This window comes from Petromyzon marinus, chromosome 61, assembly GCF_048934315.1.
Source record: "Petromyzon marinus isolate PM22_M1 ecotype Great Lakes invasive population chromosome 61, UKy_Petmar_22M1.pri1.0, whole genome shotgun sequence".
NCBI classification, from domain to species: Eukaryota; Metazoa; Chordata; class Hyperoartia; order Petromyzontiformes; family Petromyzontidae; genus Petromyzon; species Petromyzon marinus.
The window spans coordinates 11,494,949-11,522,913 of NC_133727.1; the positions used below are offsets into that span (position 1 = coordinate 11,494,949).

The window sequence follows — 27,965 nt, forward strand, 5'->3', positions numbered from 1 at the left end:
CGGTGCTGCTCTTACATGCACAATTGACGACGAAAAAATAGTCGACACACTCGTCAATAGGACTGTGGCCTCAGGAATTTTTTTTTTATAATGGGCAACGTTTCAAGCAATGGCCCTTCTGCATAGATGATTCATGTGATGCAAAGAATGGCCACTGTCCAAATCGTCGGCTGTATATACTTTTCATTTTAATGCCACACACAATGGTGTTATTGGCGCTGAGCGTATTGAGTTGAGGGCACTTGGCTTCATCTTCTTCCATCATCCCCGCAGACGATGCAGGTGGTTGACAGTTGCAAGCAGGCAATGGATGACTTCACCGGCATGATGCTGGACGCCATGGTGTTTGGGGAAGAGCCGATCGTGGTCACGGCAAACAACCTCAGCGTCACAATGGGCCTGAACACCCTCGGCAGCGTGCAGGACAAACAGTGGGACAATGGCCTTACCAATCTGAACGCGTCCTTCACAAACGTTTCAGATGAACTCCTACTTCAGACGGCGAACATACAGGTGCATGTGTGTGTGTGCCAGCGTTATTGCATTCAGTGCGCTGTGTAAACATCGCCACTGTGGAGACAAAGGCGACCTGGCGTGGTTGCTGGCAACCAAACAAAGTCGTAACTTGCTGTGGTGCTTCCATTCTTCCCTGCCGTTTGGCTGTTTATCTCCGACTCTCTGAGTTGCATTGCCCTGTTGGGTCCCTCTGCATTAACGGGCTGGGGTCTCACTAACATGGTCACCTCTGCTCCCTTAGCCACGATGTATCGATGGTTCTGGCTGTGTGATGGCCTGTGTTTCTCACTGGTGCGACCACCATTGCGGTGGTTCTCTTGCGTGGACACGCTTGCCTCTCACAGCGCAGTTGGCAGCGCCGCAGCTTGTGTTACACATAGTCGTGACATTAACCTGCTAATCCCCCTAATATCTCTGCCTGATCTCTCCCCATCAGCATAGTGCTAATCTCTCATTAACACTGCTGTTGTGCGCATATGCGGGGACGATACTCTTATGCGGCGACGAAAGCTCATTTCATGGTAATCTCTCTCCCTAATCCCCTCCATTAACACAACTGAGGTGCTTGCGTGCGGGGATATAATTCCTTTCCAGCTGAGACCCTGCCTGCTTGCCCTTCGCCACGTATATAACGTCTTGTTGTAACAGCTCTCCCGCTGTGTTTCTTCCTGGTTCAGCAGTTCCACTGCTGGATTATATTTTTTCCGCCTGAGGGCAACCACTTGTGTTGCGATCGAAACGTCGTGATATATTATTTTTATTTTATTTCTTTATCACTCCTTTTTGTGTTCGGTTTGTCGTCCTTCCCCCTAAGATAGGGGATATGCCAGCCTAGTATACTTAGGATAGAAGATAGATGATATGCCCGTTGGATATATCATATTGACTGTTTCATTGACAAAGATCAGCAAATTATCATTACTTTTTTTTACACTTTGCATTTTAAAAGATGCCGGCAAAAGTTGCACTCTTTTCTCTGCATGATCTCTCACAGGTTCTTTCGTTTGACAAAAACCCGTACGTGTGGGACGCAAGTTCCAGAATCAACTCTCCAGTGGTGCAGCTGAGCGTGAGCGCGGAGCATAATGGCTCGGGCGCGAGCGTTGTGGTGAGCCTACGAAACCGGGACGCCGTGCAGCCTATCGCGATGGCCGTGCCCAACTGCACCGTTGCCACCGACTGCCTCGCCATCAGCAAGTTCGATATCGGCACGGCCGCCTCGGCGATCTTCATGAAGTTCACGCCGCCGCCAGCGACGGGCGAGCTCGAATTGGACGTATTCCTCAAGTTCAACGGCACGCCGTCCGCGAGGCCGCCCGACTACGACTTCCGCTTCTCCCTCCCCCAAGACGGGCAGTACTCCGTGTTCGTGCCGAGCGGTAGCGTCAAGGTCGGCGTTTACTTCCTGGGCCTCAGGGCGACCGGTACGCCTCCGCTCAGAACCGGGAGCCGGACAGATCGCTCGGAATCGACAAGCGTGGGGGAACTCGAGTCTGGCCGGCGCATGGGGCGGTTGACCACGCGGCCATGATGCGGGAAGTGTAGAGAGGAGATCACAGCAAAACTATAGCGGGTGTTCGGGATAACCTTGCCCAACGCTGCTTTGTTGAACACGTGTTCCGGCTGTACTACGCGGTTTAGCTCATGAGGTTTGTTTTCTGGAACACAGGGGTGGTATTCTGGCTCACCACGGTTTACCTAATGAGGTCTGTTTTTCCGGGACACAGGGGTTGATGTTTCGCTTCTATGCGATTTAAACGCTGCTAAGATTATCATCACCTCTGCGTCAACAAGTGCCATAAGAGAGCTGCATCCATTGAAAAGTGTGTGAATTAATCGGCTGTGAGAACGGTTTATTTACCACGTACAATATTTTTACGCGTCACTGCTTTTTTGCATGATGATGTAACAACACTGAACACGCACATCAGATACTGTGCTTCTATTCTCCCCCACGTCCATACGTACGTTGAACTTCTCTCAGACCGTACGTAGCCAACCGTGCTAGTCGGAGGTGTGTATGTTGTCCAGCGCGGATCTCGGTTACAATCCTGGTTTCAGATCATGCGATGCAAACAGCGAGTATCGAGCACACGCTCTACATCTTAGAGGAATTTGCGAACATGGCCTCGCCTATACGGCGGTGATTCTTCTTGGCGATCAACAGCTGGGGAGGTGGAAGCAGCTCTGCGGCAATTGTCCAGACGCTGAAATCGCGGAGTCACGACAGATCCGCCGTGAATTATTCCAGCTGGCACTCAACTTCTAAACCTTCCCCCCCAATGCTTCACACAATGCTCATCCTTGTTGCCACAGGTAACTCGACCGATGCAAGCAATCGGAGAGCAAAGAGGGCGCTCACCAATAACGTCACGGCGTCCATGGCCATGTCGCTCCACAGGCTGACCTGCAAGATCTGGGACCCCGAACGTAACGTCTGGATGACCGGTGTGGCTCAGGTGAGTGATGCGTCCCACTCCACCGATGGGGAAATTATTTAAGTTACTAAGGGCCGAATTTGACTTCATTGGACTTCCGGTTCCAGAGCGTGTAAAGTGTAAGATCCGCCTGACTGTACCGTTATTTGTCGGGAGTTGTGCGCACCCGTAGCCCATGATCGGGAAAACGACAACACCTCGGGTCTGCTACTGCTCGTGGTGATCTCATCATCGTCGTTGTCGTTTGACACAAATCCCTGACCTAGAGACGTGTAGCGACAGCGCTTTCCAAAGGTGCCTGGGCCCGTGTCTCGTGGAATAATTCTCCACCCGACAAACGCAAGGAGAAAAACATTAAGTTCAACCACTTCAAGGGAAATATTGAATTTAATTTAATGAACACGGTGTGATGGGGTCAGCAATGCGTTTCTTAAATTACTATTTACATTACAAAGACAAAGCCTAAAACAGACTGTTGGGGCAAGTGCTGTTAGTGAGCACCTATGAAGGCCGGCACAGCACATGAGGGGGTTTGTGGCCAACACCACGCCCGGCCGCTTTTGTCTCCCTCGTGGCAATATTTACCAGGACTGGTTCAGATAACCGTCACTCGTGTTGGCCGTAAGCGGGATTCGAACCCGGGTCGCCAGGTTTGTAGTGCAGCCTAATAATCGCTACGCTTCCGCTCCCCACATTACATTATATACACACAGTGCTGCATTATGATCCACAGTGGATGCAGCTCAGAGGACGCGTCACTGTGACATCTATGCCATGGGTGGACAAATGTGGTTGGATGTAAGAGGACAATTTCACTTCAGGGAAATTTTCATTTACAAGGCTGTTGTCCGTAGATCTGCCCTTTATTTGTCCGACCTGTTGTTTTAACCATCAGACAATTCTCCACTATCTGTGGCAATGCACGTCTTATTGCCAATTAACAGTTCCCAGATTTCGTGCAAAATTCGGATCAAAAGCATTTAATGTAGCTGCTGTCCCAAAACGTTTGGAACCACATAGTGTCGTCTCTTGGCATTTCCACTCCAACATCTATGTCCCCATTTCAGCTGACTCGGTTAAAATCACGAAAGTTTAAGTGTGATTGTAATTTTACAACATAATTGGTATTATTACGTTTTTCTTTAAATCTGTAATCGAGGAATACTTTGATGTAATGTGGATGAGCCACCCTCGTAAAAGAGTTCTTCCTAGCTCTACGGACTTTACTCAGTGGAAAAGACACTCCTTCCGATTCTCATTCTGTCACTGCAAGAGGCCCTGGGCAATGACAGGTGACTAAAATAATATTAACAGCCGATTACTCAATTGGGGAAGATGCGTGGAATAGCCCCCCATCTCCTCCTGTAAAATCCACCAGGCTACCCCCCCCCCCTCCCTCACGAGTCTTTGAGATTCTCCTGGGTAAATAAATATCATCATCATCATCGGCTTACAACCCAGTCCTGAAATCGTTATGTTCAGTCCCAGACTACTCTTGACGCAGCCTGTACACCCAACGGGTTCACTGGGAATTGCATTTGACACAACATATTTCTGTTTACATATTATCGCAACAGTAACCCTATAGCCGTTTCACGTTTCTGTAAGTTAATAGTAATTGTACTGTTATGAACTTAAAAAAATATTACCTGCCCGAGCTACGGGGGAATCATTATTTAACATCGATTCATGCTTGTGCAATATTTTTGATTGCTTGCGAGGTGACGCAGTTGTTTTTGCTCCGATTTCTATTCGCTTCATCAATTGCGCACTTCCCATTGACACGGTTGGCTACTTACGGTGCGAAAGAAGTTCAACATATGTACCATAGTGCCCATAGACTAACACTACCCAGAGACTCAACACTGCACCTCCCATTTGCACGGCTGGCTACGTACGGTGTGAAAATATTTCAACATACATATGTAGTGAGTTCAACTGAGTCGCAGACGTACTCTTTGGAGGCAACACATTTATTAATACCAACACAAAGGGGTAACTGCCCCTGAAACCAGATAACAACCTATGGTGGTGGACCACCAGGCTAACTACACTAATTACACCATAACTAACTAGCTACGAGGGACCAGACCACAGCTTGGGTCCCGGTCCACATGTTGGTGACTCTGTAGGACATAGGACGTAGAACGTAGATTTTTCAGGATGAACAACAGCAGCCGGTCCCTCGCTGGGACCTGGCTTATATCCTCTGTGGCATAGCCGGCTCCGCCCTAAGCCATGACCACCTTCTAGAATCCTCGAGCAGGATTTCCACCCTGACACGTGACTACCCCTAGCCACCACCTGGGGGCCCTGTGTAGACTTTACCGGTCACGTGTCCTCTAGGGTCAACCAGAATTCCATGGCCCTTAGTAACGCCACTACTATGGCCGGCACTCTCCCACCCTATCCTGTCGAGGTCGGCACTGCACGCAGAGCGTGGTGCCACTCAGCACTGCCAGTCAGCGCTCACCGAGCCCCTCTAGGGCCGGTACTGCACCCACATCCAAGTGGTGCCCGCGATGTCAATACATCGCACACCGTGCCTCTCTAGGGCCGGCATTACACAGTGACATCCGCGATGTCAACACATATACATTTGGAAGCCACTAGAGCTACGCACCTTTAAATCTATGTTGAAAACAAATTTCTTTGGATCTGCTTTTTCTGTTTAGTTTGTTGTCCTCCCCGCACACCTCCAATTAGCACGGCTGGCTACGTACGGTGTGAAAGAAGTTCAATGTACATACATACGTACATTTTATCTTGTTTTGTTTTTGTAATTTTGTTGACCCAGGTGTCACCTTTTGCAAACCAGACTTCTCCTGCTCTTTTGAGGTGTCACCCTGGTTATACTAAATATCAGATTCGAATTATAAATCAATTTATTTATCCATGCTGGAGGAATCCGATGAGCAACACATCTCGTTTTCGCAGATGTCTAGTCAGGGGGCGGGTCAGAATGTTGCAACAACAACAATAACAACAGCAACAAAACGATACAAACACGGGATTAGGGAGTGCGCAAAAAAGTGCAGGAAGGGCAAACCTGACTCGACCTCGATCGTGCAAAGGTGCACCCAGATTCGTCGGCGGAGGAGACCGTCTGCGTGGCCACGTTGACCACGGGGGCCCTCGCCAGGGCCACCTTCGCCGCTGAGTTCTTCGTGCCTCCGAACACCATCGACTTCACCACGGTGTTCGCCAAGTTCGACCTGAGGAGCAACGCGGCCGTTTTCACCACGGTCATCGCCATCCTGCTGCTCTACCTCCTGCTGCTGCTCTACGCCCGCAGGGCCGACCGCCGCGACAAAGACAATGTACGCAGACACTGGGGAAGAAACAATGATTGATTGATCGATAGATTGATCAATAGGGTTCCCCCGGTTCAGATAGCGCATTACACCGACGTTAGCCGTGGCATGGAATCTAATGCCGTGGTGGCGGGATGTTAACTCCCTCGCCTGGTATGCAGGAGGTCGCGGGTTCGATCCAGTTACGACCCACTGAGCTATGTAGCTTTTTGTCAAAGTGACCCGGCCATCACAAATGATAGCTCAACGAAGTGCCTTATGATCGCGTGGCAAGTTATAGCAGCCAAATACCCTTAAACAGACGTTGATTCTAAATGTGGAGGAAAAAACTGGAGGACCTGGAGAAAAATCCAGATAGAGAGACACAGAAACTCCAAATATACAACAAGCATCAGGGTCGGGATCAAACCTACAGCCTCCTACATACCAGGTGAGGAAGTTAATATCTCACTACCGTGGTGCCCCTGTACATCGGTGGAGGGGCACTCTGTGGTAAAATTTTGGCACGAAAGTGGGAATGATGAAAAAAAACAGCCACTATTTTCCACCAACATCTCCCGTGCAAATCAGCACAAGCTGCCCAAATGGCGATAGTCTGTAAATGTGGGGGCTTTTTCCATGTTGCGTCACAGTGGAAGATCAGGCCCCTGGTGGACAACGACGACTCGCACGCCTATGTGTACCTGCTGAGCATCGTCACGGGCATGCGGGCAGGAGCCGGCACCCAGTCCAGGGTCTACTTCACCGTGCACTTCAGCCTGGGCGACACGGGGACCCGCATCCTGCACAATGGACACCTCAAGGTAAGAGTCCTCTCGCTCGATATTCAATATCCTGATTATTATTATTTGCCTTGTGTGTACCGTATCTTGAACTTCTTTCGCACCGTACAAAGCCAACCTTGCTAATTGGAGTCGCAGGGAAGGACAACAAACTAAACACAAAAATAAATTAGATTTCAATCGAGATTATTTGAAAGTGCATAGCTCCAGTGGCTTCCTAATATCGGAAGGATGCGGTGACCACCATCTTTGTGTGAAGGGCCGCCACCTCAATCCGGCCCCCCTGCGTATACGGACATACGAGTAAGCGCGTGTGTGCATGCGGTCTCGTGCAGGGCTTCAGCCGCGGCAGCACGGTCACGTTCGAGATGACCGTGCCCTATTACTGGGGCGAGCCCAGGAACATCACGATCTGGCATGACAACAGCGGGCCCGGAGGGCAGGGCTCCTGGTTCCTACGGCACATCCTCCTGCACGACATCCACGCCAAACAAACGTACGTCGCCTCGGTCAGCATGTGTCTGGGTGCGCACTACTATCGGTCTAACAGTAATCTGCCCTGAATTAATGACTTTACGCTGCTTGGAAGCGGCTTTTGGCCGGCCATCGAACAAAGATGGTCACCGAATTGCGCGCTTTCAGGTGCGCTTCTGTGGCCGTCTGGAATGCTCTTCCTTCCAATATTAGGAAGCCACTGGAGCCTTGCACTTTTAAATCATCCAGATTGAAAACTCATTGTTTTATAACTGCTTTTTTGCGTTTAGTTTGTCGTCCTTCCCACGCACCTCCGATTGGTTGGCTACTTACGGTTTGAAAGGGTTTCAACGTACATACGTACATCTTTTTTGTACAGAATGGAGTTTGCTTGTTTAGAAACCAATGCTACAAAAAGTATTAAGTTTAAATGTTGGACACATTGTCCGTTTGTTCATTTGGATCTTAGCCAAGCATCTCATGTGGCATATTAGTTAATTATTCACTGAATCGATGTACACCGTGCCTAGATTTCGCTGCAATTATTATAGTACCCTATTATATAGAAATACAATTAAGAAATTAATAATAGTAAGGATGCTCTCATTGCATAATGGTCAGCGCACCGGATTTGCAATCCAGAGGTCACCGGTTCGATCTCCCGGCGAAAGTTTCTTAAATCCGCCTCTGTCCATCCAGCAGTGTAAATTGTTTCACCAACGTTAGTGATCGGCAGGTCGTGTGTGGTGGTGTAAAGTGTTAGTACTTCCAACTCTCCTGAGAGGTACAGCCTGCGTTGAAGAGTAGGCCAAACACACCCTCTAGAGCGGCTTCTTAAAATACGAACTGAACCATTTTTTATGTTACCAGGTAAGGCCCACTGAGCTATATAGCTTTTTTTCAGAAGCAACCTGACCATCACAAATTATAGCTCAACGAAGTGGCTTTTCATCACGCGAACATTTATAGCAGCCAAATATTCTAAACGTACGTTGATTCTAAATATGGAGGGAAAAACCGGAAGACATACAAACTCCAAACTTACAGGCATCAGAGTCGGGATAGAACCTATGACCTCCTGTATACCAGGCGAGGTAGTTAACATCTCGCCACTGTGATGATGATGAGAGAGCGAGAGACACACACACTCCAAATTTACAGGTGTCAGAGTCGAGATCGAACCCACGACCTCCACTCTATCAGGCGAGGTAGTTAACATCTCGCCACCGTGATGATATTGATGATGAGAGAGAGACACGCAAACTCTAAATATACAGCATGCATCGTCAGAGCCGGGATCAAACCCACGACCTCCTGTATATCAGGCGAGGTAGTTAACGTCTCCTCGCCACCACAGCGCCCCTCTCTAGCGCTCCCTCTAGTGGGGGCCCTTCCGCCAGCAGTGGCAGCGAGCAGTGGACACTTGCAGGGACCGTGCCTTCACCTCGCGCCTGCGTCTGACCCACCGTCGAGCAACGAACGGCACTTGAGTTGCGCTGTGTTCAAAGGTTCGCATTCCCGTGCGACCGCTGGTTGGCGGCGGAGTTTGAGGACGGACAGCTGTGCAGGGAGCTGCCGGTGGCCGGCTTCCAGTTCGTTCCCAGCACGGGGATGGTGTTCTCGTCGACGGTGCAGAGCAAGATCACCGACGACCACATGTGGTAGGCTACGGTAACACGGGCGGAAATGGTGCGGGTTCAACGTTCATGATGACTGCGTGTGTGAGGCTGGCTTACCCCACCCCAACTGCACGAGCAACCTGGGCATAACAAACGGCCAGTTTGGTGTCTGTGGCCCTTGGCAAATCTGAGTGATTCTAGGCCTCATTGAAGGGATTCCGGTCCTCCGATGTGAGGACGCGACTGGGAACTATGTGCTTTTAAAGATTTAAAAGTACTGCTTTTTGTGTTTAGTTTTATGTCCTTCCGCCGGTACCTTCGATTAGCACGGTTAACTACGTATGGTGCAAAATAAGTCCAACATACATACAAGTGGAGTATTGTACACTCCTCTCCCTCCCCTCTTTAGGGTACAGGTATCTCCCTCGGTTTATGACATTTCCCATGAACGCAATTGATAAACTAAACTAACTTTTTATTTATTTAATTTACCAGGTAAGGCCTATCTGAACATAGTTGTCAGAATGTTGTTGAAAGCCATCCATTATCCAGCGTGGGAGAGTAGGCCAAGGGGCTTCTCCAGGGTCATCTTGAGTGGAGGCCCTTTTGACAGAAGTGGCGTGATGAGGCAATTGCAGGACTATGCCTTTATCTTTAGTCTAAATGTATGCACTGTTTGTTTAATTTCTTTCGCACCATACGTAGCCAACAAACTAAACACAGCAGCGCCACCAAATCATTTTAAGGTCGCACTCATTTCATGTAAAGTGCTTGCCACAAATGAACAAATGAACCATAATGCCTTGCTCATTTCGTAAAGGGTCATAATGTATGTATACTGAACTTCTTTCACACCCTACATAGCCAACAAACTAAACACAAAAACCATTTGTAAATAAATGAGTTAGTCCCTCCACCAGTAGCATCAGACTTGCTTACAAATCATTACACCTCGTGGTGTTTGTTGTCGTTGCTGCTGCTGTGTTTGCGCCCAGGGTCTCCGTCTTTATGCGCCCCACACGCAGCGCATTCTCCCGCGTGCAGCGCATCTCCTGCTGCGTGTCGCTGCTCTTCCTCACCATGGTCACCAACGCCATGTGGTTCGAGACAGGCCCCAGCACCGGCTCCGACAACGTCCAGATTGGGCCCTTCACCCTCAGCCTCTCGGAGATGCTCATCGGCCTCATGAGCAACCTCATCGTTTTCCCCATAAGCTTCGTCATCGTCGCCGTCTTCCGACGGCAGACCTACAGCCCAGCCACGCTCCGCTTCTTCGAGACCCACGGCAAGGGGGAGGGTGACCCCGGGCCACAGAGAAAGCCGCCGCTGTGCCGCCGCATCACGGCGACCGCATTCTACAAGTTCGTGGCCTGGTCCCTGGTCTTCCTCTCCGTGGTGACCTCCGGCTTCTTCACCATCCTCTACAGCATGGAGTGGGGTCCAGACAAAGCCAACTTGTGGCTGCGCGTGTTTATCATGTCATTCTTTCAGTCCATCATCATCGTCCAACCCGTCAAGGTAAGATCGACGTTGGGTCGTTTTTGATTTGACGTGAGAGAAGGGAATGGACCCACATGCGGCTCTCGCCTGCACCCATCGACAATTAAGGGTGGTCCACAGTGCGACTGTGGTCACCAATCCGCGTCGCCCCCTCACCTCCGATTAGCGCGGTTGGCTATGTGCGGTGCGAAATAAGTTCAACAATTCATACATACGTGCATACAATCCAAAATAACGTGGATCATGTGGTAACGGCACTGCTTGCTTCGGTCATTCACCAACAGCATTCCAGTTATTCACCAGGCTGGTTCCCGAAGCTCTTGCCTGTTGAAGTCTCTGTGTAAGTCAATGGATCTCTGTGTTAGTCTACGAATGTCAATTTGAGTCTCAGGCTAAAACCACGGACCGCACAGCAACATCACTGGCCCGCTTCGATTGTTCAAGATATTGGCCATGAGGCTGCTCCCGAACCCTTGCAACGGCTCACTCACCACCATCCACATGAACAACAGAAACATTTCTGATCAGCTCCCCACCTTACAAAAGGAGATAAAATGTTCGTGTGAAAGTGAGTTTGACCGCCGGGTTAATTAAATCGGTGTGTCCACACGTTTTGTGCCTTGCAGTGTTTCTTAAGGGTAATTTTTGCCATCTAAAAAGTGAGCAACCTTTACCGTGTTGTGTGAATATGAACCAATATCTGTGCTATTTAATTCCGCATTCTCTCAACCCAGCAAAATTGACCTTTGCTGCCCCTCTGATGAGAAATGTTGAATTAAATTAAATGATGAACTATAACTACGAGTTATAATATTGATTTAGTTAGCTGGAAGTAGGAGGGAAAAACATTTTGAAAAGTAAAGCGGACTGAAAAATGTACTGGAAATGAGTTGACGATTCCGTTGGGACCGATGTAGAATTTGGCCTGCTGTGGAGACACCAACACACGATGGCAGCGTCGCGTAAGCAGCTGTGTAAAACAACTGTTCTCTCTTCCCAAGGTTGTATGCATTGCATTTTTTGTGTCACTGCTGATGAAGAAAAAGAGAAAACCGCTGCACATCGACGACACGTTGGAGTTGTTTAAGGACAAAGGTAAACTGATTATATATAACGGAACTCATAACTAGGTGGCTGAGAAATCAGGGCACTGAACTGGCACTACCGAGATGCCGGGTTGAACAAGGCCGGGTCCTCGAGTGTAGTGAGTTCAGTCTCAGATCACCAATGTTTGCACACACAGCAACAATAACAAAATAATATTTTAATTACATTCGGTTCTGCACTTAAATGGGATAAATTCCAGCTCTTGAGAATGTCTAAAATATTGCTTTGACTGTCGTCAAAATTGCTCAGTGGCAGGGCGGGTGGTAAGTGGCAGGGCAGGGAGTAAGTGACACCCACGACTGTGTGGAACCAGAAGTCACTTAAAGGGATCTCAGAGGTAGCTCTGCAATATCCACTTCCTCCGCGGGGCCATTCTCTTACACCACAACAATGATTTGCGCGAGATTCATATCGATGCTTCATCTTACGACACGATGCCAATGATAATACGGGGACTCCTCTACTTATGAACGAGTTAGGTTCCAGAGGTCTGTTCGTAAGTCGATTCGTTCGTACGTCCAACTTTACTCCTGTCGATTCCAAACATATAAGGCTGAAATTACAAGCATTCGTGACTGCAGGAATCCATACTCTATGGTTATTATTTTTCTACGTAGGTAGAAAAATAATAAATCATCACGTTTCGATCGCAACACAAGCAATCGTCATCAGGTGGGACAACCACAGCAAGAAAAAACTGCTGAAGTAGGCGAGAAATCTGCCATGGCACGAGGTTATACAGGCCTCGGCAGTAGGGGGGGTGAGTGCAGGGGGGCGGGAGTAGACGGGGCAGAAAGTAGACCCCGCAGTGGGGTAGAAAGTGCAGTCACGAAAGCTTCAAATCAAGATTGAACCGCCTCTACAGGGAGGGTTTCCACACAACTATTAGATATTTTAACAGACTGCGAGGCAAGAAGGCTCACCTTATCGAGTCTCTCACCTTTCTGAAGAGATGCCGCGACACCAAAGTAATACTGATCGCCTTTACACTCACATCTGCTGCTGTCACTTCTCCTAACTCTAAACGGATCTTGTTTAGGGCCAGCCTAGCTCTAATCTCAGACAAAATAAGATGGCTCCGATTTGAACTTGATAATTTAGACAAAGTTATCTTACAATCACACTTAGAATTAATAGATAAAATGTCCACATCTGATTGGGACCATGTAGATAATATGACAGTTTCTTAAGCAACTTCAATGTCAACCAAATTTAAAGTTCAACCTCCTGTCAAAAAAAAAGCCAGAGCCACATGCTAAAAAGTTAGATTTTAACAAGATTGTAATGAATCATAGTAACATCCCAATTTCCGACAGCCTCAAATAGGTACTGGCTAAAGGGTTGAATTACGCAGTCACCCCGAAACACATACCAGTGGATGATATCATTGCCCAGGTCGACGTAGCCCTCAAAGGCTTGGGACACATCCCGGCAGACATTGCTAGATCTGAAATCGCTGCTATCCTTACAAACGCTAGGAAACCCATTAGCAACATCAGCAAGGACGAGCGTTTTGAACTCTCTCAATTAAAAACAGAGATAAGATTGTCATCCTCTCAGCCGACGAGGGCAATGCCACTGTCATCATGGATAAAACCACTTACAACAACACAATTCAGGACCTTTTAATGATGGCAGCTATACCAAACTCAACAGAGATCCCACCAATCGCCTAGCTATAAAAACCAACAATATCATCACTAATTCGACTTCTCTTATCGATTCGACCAAGCAGCGCTCTCTAAACCCTTCAGCTGCTAGACCACCCAGATTTTACGGCCTTTCAAAGATCCACAAATAAGGTACCCCGCTCCATCCTATCGTCTCCACCATTAACTCACCCACCTATAAACTGGCCCGATTTCTGTCTGAGACCCTGCTTCCTTTCACGGGCAAGACCACCTCAGCTGTACTTAACTCAGCTCATTTGGTTTATCTAATCAAGGACATCTCACTGTCTCCAGATTATTTACTGGTCAGTCTCGATGTAGTTTCCCTGTTCACCAAGGTACCTGTACCTGATACCATTGCAATCATTGAAGACTTGGTCCAACAGGGACTGAATCCTGATGTACCAACTTTGCCTTACACTGCCTTACCAACACTTACTTCACCTGGAATGATACATTCTATAAACAAAATGAGGGTACCCCAATGGGTTCTCCCTTATCGCCAGTGGCAGCTAATGTTTTCATGGAGAAATTTGAGACAGAAGCCATCCAGACATCCACCCTACGTCCTTCCTTGTGGAAGAAATACGTAGATGACATGTTTGTCATCTGGCCACATGGCCTGCCAGGACTGAACCACATCAATTCCATACACCCATCTATCAAATTCACCATGGAAGTGGAAAAGGATGGCAAGCTACCATTCCTGGATATTTTGATCGAGAAGAGACTTGATGGCTCGTTGGGACACTCTGTCTACAGGAAAGCCACCCACATGGCTGCCTATCTAAAGCCTGACTCCCACCACCATCCAGCCTAGAAGAATTCCCTCATCAAAACACTACACCATAGGGCTCGTTGCATCTCCGACCAGCACCACCTAGCCAGTCAGCTTGAGCACGTACACCAAGCCCTCAGGATGAACGGATATTCTGATCATACAATCCGCAAAGCTGCATCCCCAACCATGGGGAGACAACCATCACTTTGCCATACATAGCAAGGGTTACCAAAAATATTTCCAAAATCTTAAGCAAAAACAAGATCCAGGTTCGTTTCAACACAGTACACAAAATCCGTGATTTGATCCCATCTGTAAAGGATGTGATTCCTGACATGCAATACCCGGGTGTCTACAAACTGAGTTGTGGATGCGGCAACAGTTACATTGGGGAAATGAAACAACATGTCTCGGACCGCGTTCGCGAACACAGGGCAGATCTGAAACACGGTAGGACCAATCCCTCTGCCGGTGCTGATCATTGTTTTAACGCTGTGGGCTCACGCGAAATTGACTTTTCCAAGACGAAGGTACTCTGCAAACCAACTGACTATTATCAGAGAAGCCATCCAGATATTTAAACACAGACACAACTTAAACCGAGAAGATGGATACAAACTGAGCAATCATTGGAAGGACGTAATTAACCAGGTGAAGTCTTAACTGACTGTGATGTTTGCATCCTACCTGCAAATGTCAGCTGTTATTTCCGACTCTCTGTGTCTTTCTGTCTCTCTGTACATCTCTCTCCGATCTCTACTCCAGTGACCCGGGTGCTGCCGCGGGGTCCACTTTCTGCCCCGCCTTCTCCCCACCCCCTCCTCTCTCCCCCCCTACTACCGAGGCCTGTATAACCTCGTGCCATGGCAGATCTCTCGCCTACTTCAGCAGTTTTTCCTTGCTGTGGTTGTCCCCCACCTGGTGACGATTGCTTGTGTTGGGATCGAAATGTCGTGATGTATTATTTTTCTACCTACGTGACTTTACCAAAAGAACCAAAGAGTAGGTTTGCTCTGAAAGTTCGTAAGTCAAATGTTCATAAGTAGAGGAGTCCCTGTAATAATTATAAACATCTATTTTATAAACCGCCTTTCATATCGAGGTATCTCAAAGTGCTTGATAGCGCAAGGTGGAAGAGCTTTCGGGGAGAAAATACTGGGACAGGGTTTTTTTTTTAAATAAACAAAACTATATATTTTTTATTTTATCAGGTAATGCCCGCTGAGCTTTATAGCACTTTTCCAGAAGCTACCTGGCCACAAATGATAGCTTAACAAAGTGGCATATCACGTGGACATTTTTTAACAGCAGTCAAATCCTCTAAACCCATGATTTTAAATGTGGAGGGGAAAACTGGAAGACTTGGAGAAAAATCCACGGGGAGAAAGAGAGACATACTAACTGCAAATATACAGCAGGCGTCAGGGTTAGGATTGAACCCACGAATCTCCTGTATACCGGGCGAGGTAGTCAACACCTTGCCACCATGACGCCTAACATAACGGAAGGAAGAGCGTTCCAGACGGGCCGCAGAAGCGCCTCCGAAAGTGCACAATGCGGCAACCGTTTTTGTTCGATGGCCAGCCAAAAGCCACTGCTGCGTACACTGTGGCTTATGCTCCGGGTTGTGGCTGGAAAATGGGGAAGCGGTTCCGCTGGGCATGTGACCGTACCGTCTCGTAACATCTCGCCACCAGCGACACCCAACGCTTCGTCTTGCTCTCAGATACACTGACCGCTCGTACGGTTTTTGGCCCGACCTTGCTTACAAACCAGCGGACACGTTCGAGTGGCCCAAAGCCGACGACCACTGCAAGCTTCCGACGCAAGCGGCGGAGCTGCCGAGCGCTGACTACCTCCCCGGGCCCCCACGGGGCGCCGCTTTGCTGGCGATGCGCCGGGCACGTGAGCGGGAGCGCGCGGCGTGGGAGCGAGTGAGGCAGCTCATCCTCTTCCTGATGCACGCGGCGCTGCTCGTGTTCATCACGTACCGTGGCAGGGACCCCTACGCCTTTCTGGTTCAGAATTCTGTCCGCAACGCGTTCGTCCTCAACAGCTTCGACCACGTGAGTGCTCCGGGGAGTCCGCTGCGTCTGCGCCGAGGGTTGTTGCCATCGCTAGGGAATGGCAATGCTGTCACAGGTGCCCAGGTCTCATCAGATGTCAGAAGCTAAGCGGGGGGGGGGGGGGTTGAGCCTGGATAGTGCTTGAATGGGTGACCACCATGTATGTAGGTATCTATGTGTGTTGCACGTCTTTCGCACCATACATAGCCAACCGTGCTAATCACAGGTGCGGAGGAAGGACATCAAACGAAACGCAAAACGCAGTCGCAAAGAAATTAGTTTTTAATCTTTATTTAAAAGTGCACAGCTCCAGTGGCTTCCTAAAATCGGAAGTAAAAGCTTTCCTTCCGAAACCGCCGCGTCATACGGCGACCATCTTTGTTCAATTGCCAGTGAAAGGCTGCCGCTGCTCCTGCAAGGATGATAACCAGAGTTCACGTGATGATGGTTTATGCTCCTTGATGAGATCAGCAGCGGGGTGGTATTACCGTTTGTTTGTTTGTTTGTGGCCAAGCACTTTTTGTGTGCTTGTGTGATGAAGCACGACCTCACAATGTGACGCGCGACCCTTTGTGACCCTGCATTCCCGAGGGCAGGTGACGGACGTCAGCTCGTTTTGGGATTGGATGCAGAACGGCTTCCTCCCGAACTTCTACCCCCACGCATGGTACAACGGGGAGAGGATGAGCTGGAGAGAACGCTACTACCTCCGCGACTTCAGCACAATCCGCGTGGGACCTGGCAGGCTGCGCCAGATCAGATCCGTGCCGCGTGCGTGGAACCTCCTCCTGTCGGCGCCAACGGCAGTGGCGACTTTGTCACGGGGGGGGGGGGGGGGGCGGGGGGCCGTATACAACCATGAGCGCCAAAAAAAACGATCGCTTGATAGGAAGATTTTAAACCATATACGCACACAGCCTGCTCCCCCCCCCACGTCCACTGATCCTAATGTTTGTATTCGTATGTTGAACTTCTTTCTGCACCGTATGTGGTCGCCGCCCGTGCTAATCAGAGGTGCGGGGAGGGGACAACGCAACGAAAACGAGCAGTGAGGAAGGCTTTACATGTTAGGAACAGGGCGCTGAATAATACAACAGATTATTTGGTGACGCTGCTGTCGCTGCTGCTGTGGTGGCAGTGGTGCATAAGCACAATTAACAACAACACTCAATCTAAATATTTATTGATACTGGAGGAATCCAATGAGCTATAAAACTCTTTTTTCACAAATGTCCAGTCGGGCTGGTCAGAACGTTATGACAACAAGCAATGCAAAAACACAATGGAAGAGGTAAGGGGCCGTCCATAAATGACGTCACGCGATTTTGGCCGATTTTTGCCCCCCCCTCCCCCCCTTGTCACACGGCGTCACAAAAAGTCAGGCCCCCCTCAAATATGACGTCACAAAGCTCTGCCCCCCCCCCCCCCTCAAAACTATTGTTATATTGAAAATAAAACATGCTTCAAATCACTTTAAACTAAATTTCGATTTAAAGCTTTCGTGACTGCAGGGATTCATCTTCTGGGTTATTTCGGAACCCAGAAGACACTTTAAACTATTGTCATTGCAGTGCGTATTTAATGTGGCGCTGCACTCTGGCGTTGGAAAGCTGAAATTTAGCATAAAATTTACTTGAAAATATTCAACGTCTAACTAAAACTGCTGATGTTTAGAATATCATATTGAAATTATCTCATAATTATAAAGTATTAAAAGTAATTATAACTATAAAAAAAATACTTTAAACTTTGTAGTAGAACGATGCAAAATGTAGAGTACAATTATAACAATCACATTAATTTCACAGAATGAAAAGCCCTGGTAGAATCAGAATAAAAATGTTTAATAACAAATCATTCAAAACATTTACAAACTTTATGCTTCTCCATTCTCCCATGGGAAAGCAAAATGCTCCTTTACATAATAAATAAAGGTGACCTTAGAAAATTTAAAGAATCAAATTGTTAATAATGAAAATCAAACTTAGTGTTGTTATAACAATTATTTTGTATTCATATTTATGTGAAGATGCGCATTTTTAAGTGACGTCACATTTCTCAACCCCCCCCCCTCCCCCCCTCGTCACACATCGTCACAAATGTCCGACCCCCCCCCAGGTGCATGACGTCATTTATGGACGGGCGCTAAATACATCATTTAAAATATATATTCGAATAAAACAACTATTTTTATCTTACCAGGTATAGCCCACTGAGCTATTAGCGTTTTCATAAACGACCCAGCCACAAATGAAAGCTGAACGAAGTGACGTATCATTATGGTGGACATTTATAGCAGCAGAATAACTTAAATAATCTAAAAAGGCATGTTTCTAGATAAGAACATTGTGGCGTAACATTTAAATTAGATAATAGCTGATATGTTGTGCCACGGTCCTTATCACACGTAACGAGAGGCCAGCCGGAGTGGATAATAAGAGTGGTAGGAGACTGCAAAATGCAATGGTGCCGAAAAGATTTTATAATGTTTATCGACATTTATCTTGCTAATACTTTTTGATTTACGACGGGTTTTCCTGTTACTTAATAGCTACTGTTGCACACCAATTTAACAAAAACTGGGTCATCGGGGAAAGTCAAAAAATGTGATTCTCATCACGTCCCACGGTGTACAGTGGAGCCACCAACTCGTATTGTCTACTCTGTCGCTCTGACCTCTCTGTGTATCATTGCCCTACCCGCCGCCTGATATATATTGAGCATTTTAAGCACACATCGTTATTGACAGTTTTTTTTAAGGAACACGAGGCACTAAGAACTCCACAGGTAGAACTATTACCATGCCCCCCTCTGCTAACTCGGCAATCAAAATCAAAATATGTATTAATACTGGAGGGATCTGATGAGCTATGAGGCTCTTTTTTAACAGATGTCCAGTAGTGGCAGGTTAGCACGTTACAACAACAAACAGTACGAATAGCACGACAGGAGTGCAAATTATAGGAAAGGCAAACAAATCACTTTAAAAAATATATACAATTCAAGCTTTTTATTTATCTTACCAGGTAAAGCTATTAGCTTCATTGTACGCACCGCTTAGGCCAATCACAGTGCTCCCTGTACTCACCACCACGTGACCACCGTCCCAGCCCCTGCCAGCACTGGGACTTGGTGCCCGCACTGGGAACTTGGTGCCAGCCTTAGACCCACCGTGGCACCAAACCCACAATGACAGTATTTTGCAATAACGTTTCCGGAAAGCGGTAATAGAAGTACAGAATATTTAGAATTATACGGCTTCAGTCGTGCTGAAACTTTACAGTGTGCAAGGATTACACACGTCTGGCAATAACACAGGAAGTGTTAAGATGTTAAAACACCAATTCGATACCTTTTGCAAGGATTCGAGTCTGTATTAACCACACACAGTACTTGTGGTTAACATGCACACAAACATGCTTTGATAGTATATGCATTGTCTTTGAAACTGATAGGCATACACCAGAGACAGCTTTCTGTATGGCCTAATCTCACCAGTGTCAGACCAAAGAACACCAAAAGGCGAACAGTACAAAGACAATGCACGATGCAGAGCATTTATAGCTCAGGGTGAGCAGCTATATACCATGGGACACCTTTTTGACAGTATCAAAGTATGAAAAATAAGAATAATTTTTAATTCACCCTTTCTGGCAATACAGCAGGTAAAAGGTATCTATTTGGTGTTTGAACATCCTAACACCTATTATATTTGTATTATTTTATTGTTTCCCTTCTACGTGACTTTACCGAAAGAACCAAGAATATTAACAAAATCCTAACACCTGTTTTAGTGCCAGAAAGGGTAAAACCAATTCTTATTTTTCATACTTTGATACTGCCAAAAAGGCCCCACGATATTGCATAGCTGCCAGATGAATAGGAAGTTAACCCCGCGCGTGCGCGCGTTTCATTTTATTCTCAGAGCGCTTCAACGATGTCATGGGCTTACAGCACAAAGTGCCCGGCGGCGATGAAGAAATGACCGGCAGCTTTCTGGAAGGGTGGCAGAGTGCGAATTCCACGAACACATCGGGCCAGCGGAATTATTGGTCATACAGCACCGCCCAGGCTTTACAAGGGCTCACGACAGTCGGTAAGATTGAAAACTACTGTGCGATGGTGCAAAACAATCGGGGGGGGGGGGGGTGGGGTTCTGACAGAGGTGATCAGGAGTTGCTTGGCTATGGTTGAAGGCCAACCAGTCGGTCTCACAGCCTTCAAGGGAGTGCAGCATTTGCCTCAATACAAGCAAGCCGGTTTCTTCACATCCAGTAGGGTCAGGCAGAAATAAATATTCTGCATATACATATATAAACACAAAATAAAACTGTGAAATATAATACGTAACGTACAGTAGGTAAGAGGCTTCGTTGTTGAGAAAGTTAATACGATATTTTGTTGTTCGCATTCTCCACAATGGCACTGCCGAGATGCCGGGTTGAACTAGTCCGGGTCCTCGAGTGTAGTGAGTTCACAGTCACAGATCACCAATATTTGCACACACAGCAACAATAACTAAATAATAATTTAATTACATTCGGTTCTGCACTTAATTGGGATAAATTCCAGCTCTTGAGAATGTCTAAAATATTGGTTTGACTGTCGTCAAAATTGCTCAGTGGCAGGGCGGGTGGTAAGTGGCAGGGCAGGTAGTAAGTGGCACCCACGACTGTGTGGAACCAGAGGTCACTTAAAGGGATCTCAGAGGTAGCTCTGCAATATCCACTTCCTCTGCGGGGCCATTCTCTTATACCACAACAATGATTTGCGCGAGATTCAAATCGATGCTTCATCTTACGACACGATGCCAATGATAATACGGGGACTCCTCTACTTATGAACGAGTTAGGTTCCAGAGGTCTGTTCGTAAGTCGATTTGTTCGTACGTCCAACTTTACTCCTGTTGATTCCAAACATATAAGGCTGAACTTACGACTCTCGGTCCGAATAGGCAACTGGACGTACGTACAAGTTTGTTCATTTTTTTTTCTCAAGCATTCGTGACTGGTTATTTCGGTAAAGTCACGTAGGTAGAAAAATAATAAATCACGACGTTTCGATCGCAACACAAGCAATCGTCATCAGGTGGGACAACCACAGCAAGAAAAAACTGCTACAGTAGGCGAGAGATCTGCCGTGGCACGAGGTTATACAGGCCTCGGCAGTAGGGGGGGGAGAGTGAAGGGGGGCGGGAGGAGACGGGGCAGAAAGTGGACTGCGCAGCAGCACCCGGGTCACTGGAGTAAAGTGGACCACCGCAGCAGCAATGGAGAGATCGGCTGCAGGGGGGGGGGGGGGGAGAGAGAAGGGGGGGGCGGGGTAGAAAGTGCAGTCACGAAAGCTTCAAATCAAGATTGAACCGCCTCTACGGGGAGAGTTTCCACACAACTATTAGATCTTTTAACAGACTGCGAGACAACAAGGCTCACCTTATCGAGTCTCTCACCTTTATGAAGAGATGCCGCGACACCAAAGTAATACTGATTGCCTTTACACTCACATCTGCTGCTGTCACTTCTCCTAACTCTAAACGGATCTTGTTTAGGGCCAGCCTAGCTCTAATCTCAGACAGAATAAGATGGCTCCGATTTGAACTTGATAATTTAGACAAAGTTATCTTACAATCACACTTAGAATTAATAGATCAAATGTCCACATCTGATTGGGACCATGTAGATAATATGACAGTTTCTTAAGCAACTTCAATGTCAACCAAATGTAAAGTTCAACCTCCTGTCAAAAAAAAAGCTAGAGCCACATACTAAAAAGTTAGATGTTAACAAGATTGTAATCAATCATAGTAACATCCCAATTTCCGACAGCCTAAAATAGGTACTGGCTAAAGGGTTGAATTACGCAGTCATGAGAAAGTTAATACAATATTGTGTTGTTCGCATTCTCCACAATGGTGCAGTAATTTTCCCAGCATTGCATGTTAACAATCTCCTGTAATTTTACCATTTCCCCCCCACGAACTTCCCTACCTCCGCGGCCAGCTGCTGTGGAATCCCACGAACTTAATGTGCATGAAAATATTTGCGTTTGTATTCGCATGATTTGTTAAAGAGCGAGTAATCAACAATAGTTTTCCATATACTTCATATGTACTACAGTATTAATCTTACATATTGAATCAAATCGCTCACTCCCAATCAAGACCATTCACTACTACTTTAAACAACAACTGTTTTAATCCCGTCCCTTAAGTCTTCTCGCATCGCGTCACTCAACTGGTGCCCGTGTGGCATCCCAGGAGACCTTAATGGAGGAGTTTTTTTGGTGTTAGATCGCTTAAATATACGTGTCGTTAAACCTGCCACCATCCGACACAGCCAATTAGTAAGGGTTGGTCACGTAAACAAAAACGTGCAATTTCGTTACTAGCCAGCCACACCAGTTGGTTGTGTGTTGGAGAGTAAACCCAGAACGTTTACAATTCACAGGAGACCTCGCGCTCTATTCGGGAGGAGGGTTCATCGCTGAACTGGGGTTGAACCTCGCGGATGGCACGGAGATCGTGGCCAACCTGAGCTCAGCTTCCTGGCTGGACCACAGCACAAGGGCCGTGCTGACCGAGTTCACCGGCTACAACATGAACACAGACCTCTTCTGCTCCGTCACCCTCCTCCTGGAGTTCTCGCAAGGCGGTAAGAAGAAGGGCCCCTCTACGGGCATATTTTGGCCTACTCTTCCAAGCTGGCTAAACATCTTGGAAGAAGTAGGAGTACTCACACTCTACCCCAACGCACACACAAACTCCCAATCCACTAACAATGGTGTATACATTTATACTGTTGGTTCATGGAGACATAGATTTTAGTTTTATTTCTACCAGGTAAGGCCAACTGAGCTACGTACGTAACTGTTTTTCAGAAGCGACCTGGCCATATATGATAGCTCAACAAAGTAGCGTGTCGTGTGGAAATTTAAGCAACAGCCCAATACTCAAATCGCATGTTGATTCTAAATGTGGAGAGAAAAACCAGAGAACCCATTGAAAAATATAATTCCAAATATACAGAAAGGCATCAGGGTCAGGATCTAACCCATAGCCTCCTGCATACTCGGCAAGATAGTTAACATCTCGCCACCGCGGCACCCTTTAAGAAACTTGCACCATTGTTTCATCTGCCGTGCGGGGAAATAGAACCGGTGACCTCTGGATCGCAAGTCCAGTGGGTTGACCATTAACACCGCGGCAGTATCTCCATTCTTCAGAACATTATTATAATGACAGCACAAGAATATGTATTTACTTCACATATGTTATCCAAGAGAGGTTTTTGGGTTAGATTGTGTAAATATAATTGTTTCGTTAAACCTGCCACCACTCAACACAGCCAATTAGTAAGGTTTGTCACGTGACTAGTACAGCACACCGGTTGTGTTGGAGAGTAAATCCACAACATTTACAATTCGAGTACAACGTTTCACTGGTAATTACAACCAGAATCATCAGGCGACAGCCAGAGTTGTGGAGACATCCTCTTGGTTTGGTCTTAAATAGAGGGATAAATGTGATGTTGTCACTTGTGAGCCAATCAGGTGCGAAAGGCTGGGGGGTTGGGGGGTGTTAATGTATGCATATAAATTACAATTTATTTCTACGTGACCTAACCCAGTAACCTCTATTATGGGTAATATTGGTCGCGAAAGCCGACGTGTTAAATTGACATATGTTGTTCACTGTTTTTCAGGTGATGCGCATGGGCACGCATACATCCACGTGTTTAGGATAGAGAGCTTTGTGGGCAAATTAGAAACCCTGACTGGCGTAGTTTACATCGTCTTTGCCATCCTGCTGGTGATCATTGCCGCCACGGAGGCCCTGCGCTTGTCTGAACTTGGCGTGGCGTACTTCAAAAGCTTTTGGAACATCGCGGAGCTGCTGAGCATCACGCTGGGTGCAGCCTCCGTGGTCACTTACTTCATCAAGATGAGCGTGGCCACGCGCACGCTTGAGAAGTTCAGAACGGATCCACGTAAGTTCTTCACAAACTGCCACGGGCAGGTCTCTCTGGACCGGTACGTTTAACGATCAATTGTTGATTTGTTCTTCGAAAGTGGTGCTGGAGTTATATATTCCCCATTATTGTAAGTGCTGTAATCTCTGAGTCTACAGATTGCCGGCACGATTACTCAATCTCAATGGACATCGTTCAGAGCGCAACATCTCAATGGGCCCATTCTCTCTTCTTTTATAGACAAGTTTGTCAACTTTCAGGAGCTGGTCACGTGGGACCAGCAGCTCTCGGAACTGCTGGCGACCCTCGTGTTTGTCAGCACCATCAAGGTGCTAGGCCACATGAAGTCCCTCAGGCAATTCGAGGTGCTCGTCGGCGCCTTCTCGGAGGCGCGGGACCACATCCAGGGCTTCGCAGTCATCGTGGTCGTCGTTTTCTGCAGCTTCGGCCAACTCACCAGCCTGCTGTTCGCCGGCTCGCTGCGGAACTACCGCACGTTCACCACGTGCCTGGAGCAGCTGTTCTCCCTGCTCCTGGGTCAGCCGGGCTATGGCGAGCTGTACGCGGCCAACCGCGTCCTCGGGCCTCTGATTTACTTCGCCTTCACGTCTGTGAACACCTTCGTGATCGTCAACTTCTCGCTGGGCATACTCTCCGAGGGGTTCGTCAGCTTCCGAAGGGTCCTGCGGGAGCAACCGCACAGCTTGGGGTTGCACGAAGCGCTGTTGAGCAGGATCAGGGCAGTGCTTGCGGCTGTCCCCGCCTTGAAATGATTTTTTAGGCCAAATAAATAATTAATGTCTGCCACAGACGACTTACGTACGTACGCATGTTGAACTTCTTTCACGCAGAACGTAGCCGACCGTGTTAATTGGAGGTGCGGGAGAAGGACAATAAACTAAACACAAACAAGCAGTTCTAAAGAATTATTTAAAAAATGCATATGTAAGCTATTAAATATGTGACAATTATAATATCTACTTATCTTATCCCTATATCTCATTGCTTTATCTGTCATCACTTTATCTCTCATCATGTTATATCTCATCGCTTGCTCTCTCAACACTTGCACACCCGTAACTTTGTCATCGCATTCTCTCTCTATGCCATCGTGTAGAGTTCCAGATGCGATTTGTGGATAGCCAAAATCGCAGATAACAAGTTCGTGAATAACGAGGGAATACTCTATACATATCAGGAGATACCTTCGCTATGCCAAACTTAGTGTCCCAAACTTGATTTGGAACTTTCGTGACTGCAGGAATTACTCTTTGGTTCTTTCGGTAAAGTCACATAGAAAGAAAATAAATTAAATAATAGCATACAACGTTTCAATTGCAACACAAGCAATCATCATCAGGTGCAAATGAAAGAGAAAACAAACCTAGTAAACTGAGAAATATAATGCAATACAACACAGAGAGTCGGCTAACATAACAGTCAACACCCTACCTGGTTGATTACGTTCTTCCAAAGATTTCTAAATTTGAGAGAGAGAGACAAGACACAGAGACACAGACAGACACATAAGCAGAGAGAGATAACACAGAGACACACAGAGACACACACATAGGCACACAGAGAAACAACACCTCTGTGTCGAGGCCTTAAATAGAGAGAGAGGGGGACAGAGAGAGAGGGGGTGGGTAGAGAAATTAGCATGTCAATGACAGATTTGGAGCTTTCGTGACTGCAGGAAATACTACAACACGAGGACACAGAGAGAGAGAAAACACACTTAATCAAACAAACTTCGCAAAATTTGGAAATGTAATGCGATGCAACACAGAGAGTCGGTCAACACACAATTAACGCATAGCCTGGTTGATTACGTTCTTCCAGAGATTGCTAAATTAGAGGTTAAGTGTGAAATTTTAGAGAGAGAGACAAGACACAGACATGGAAACACAAAGACAGACACACAAGCAGAGAAAGACACACAAAGAGAGAGAGAGAGAGAAAACAAACTTAAAACCTCTCCGTAGAGGTGGTTCAAACTTGATTTGGGGCTTTCGTTACTGCAGAAATTACTCTTTGGTTATTTCTGTAAAGTCACGTAGAAAGATAATAAATTAAATAGAATACGACGTTTCGATTGCAACACAAGCAATCATCATCAGGTACAAATGAAAGAGAAAACAAACCTAGTAAACATAGAAATATAATGCAATACAAGACAGAGAGTCGGCCACAAATATAACGCCACGGACCGTTCATCCAGTTGGCGTATTCAAGTTTGTACCCAGATCACATAAGCACAGCGGTGACACCTGTACCTGTCCATGAGAGCTCGCCCTCGTCTACCCACATTGACCGGCGCGGGGAAGTATGGTCATAAAACTCCATGACTGACACGGTGTGGGGGGGAGGCCATACTCCAGCGGTGGATCGACATGTTTATTAATTAATATTATTGTTCCATAAATATTATCTGAATATCACTTTTTGAAAAATCAAATCGTTCCACGTGTGAATTTGTACGTGCAAGTTGTCAAAGTAATACAGTCCCACACGCATGTTACCCAACCTATTTAGTTTATTATGAAATAACCTTATTACATTTTCACATTATATCTCAAAGCAACTGCAGAAGATACAACAGTTTATCACAGATGTTTGACAATATAATTTGATGTGGAAATAAGTCTGAAAAAGACCTTGGCAAACTTGTGCTTGCACCCTTCATCAGCGTCGCTTCCTTGTTGCGTTGGCCATCGCTTAAGGTTGATGAGCAGTAGACGACAGCACTCCGATGTGGTTTTCAGGTCGTAAAGCACTTCGTTTGGCAGGATGTCCGACGTTTCGCCCCACGTGCTGGGAGCTTCTTTCAGGAACTGGATTGGACTGATATGATCAATTCCCGAAGAAGCTCCCAGCACGTGGGGATAAAACGTTGGACATCGTGCCGAACAACGAGCGGAACGGCCACAATAACACGTCGGAGAGCCGTGCGGCACAACTGCAAACACGTACACAGCAGTATGCACGTTGAACTTCTTTCGCACTGTACGTAGCCAACCGTGCTAATTGGAGGTGCGGGGAAAGGACAACAAACGAAACACAAAAAGCAGTTCTATGAAAATTAGTTTTCAACATAGATTTAAAAGTGCATAGCTCCAGTGGCTTCCTAATATCGGAAGGAAGAGCGTTCCAGACAGCAGAAGATAATCTGAAAGCACGCGATGCGGTGACCACCGTTTTTGTTTCATGGCTGAGCCAAAATCTGCTGCTGTTACTGCTACGTGAATGACCGGAGTTCATGTGATGGTGGTTTATGCTCTTGGATGAGATAACCGAAGGTATCCTGGTTCATTTGCGGCAAGCACTTTGTGTGTGTAGTGAGCGCCGCCGTTGATGCGCGCCGCGATTAATCGTTTGGCAAACGGTTTTGAAGCGCGAGTCTCCCAGGCATAAATTGGCAGCGGTAGACAATGACAGCTTCACTGCGCCGATGATGTCCATGGTCTAGATGAAATGGTGACGCAGTTTCCTTGACGTGCATCTGCTGCCGTAAATAAAAAAAATCCGTGTTCTTGAGTCTCGCTGAGCTGCTGGTTTGACCTGCTGAGCCATCACCACAAAGCTGTGCACAGTAGACGCGGTGTCATCTGGACATGCAGAGCACGCTGGGTTTTCTGTTGCAAAAAATTTAACATTTTGCCGTTATATCGTGATTTTTTTAACCTCGTGTATCGTTTTAAAACATGCGAGAAATAAATAATGAAACGTAA

At 47.0% G+C, this 27,965-nt stretch overlaps 1 protein-coding gene across 3 annotated transcripts; it reads left to right on the forward strand.

Moving 5' to 3' along the window:
* Positions 1-27,965, forward strand: LOC116955674 (polycystin-1-like protein 2). 3 transcript variants are annotated; one of them, XM_032976915.2, is made up of 15 exons: positions 2-513; positions 1,511-1,940; positions 2,833-2,975; positions 6,029-6,274; positions 6,901-7,071; positions 7,386-7,546; positions 9,033-9,185; positions 10,139-10,661; positions 11,645-11,738; positions 15,978-16,267; positions 16,864-17,038; positions 20,193-20,363; positions 22,714-22,917; positions 23,968-24,252; positions 24,475-27,965. In XM_032976915.2, exons 1-15 carry the CDS (start codon positions 277-279, stop codon positions 25,005-25,007), a joined length of 3,816 nt encoding a protein of 1,271 aa, XP_032832806.2. In that variant the 5' UTR covers positions 2-276; the 3' UTR covers positions 25,008-27,965. The 3 variants fall into 3 exon arrangements, with proteins under 3 accessions (XP_075909676.1, XP_032832806.2, XP_075909677.1); XM_076053561.1 differs by lacking the exon at positions 6,029-6,274 and having other exon boundaries at positions 1-513; XM_076053562.1 differs by lacking the exons at positions 2-513; positions 1,511-1,940 and adding an exon at positions 1,955-2,165.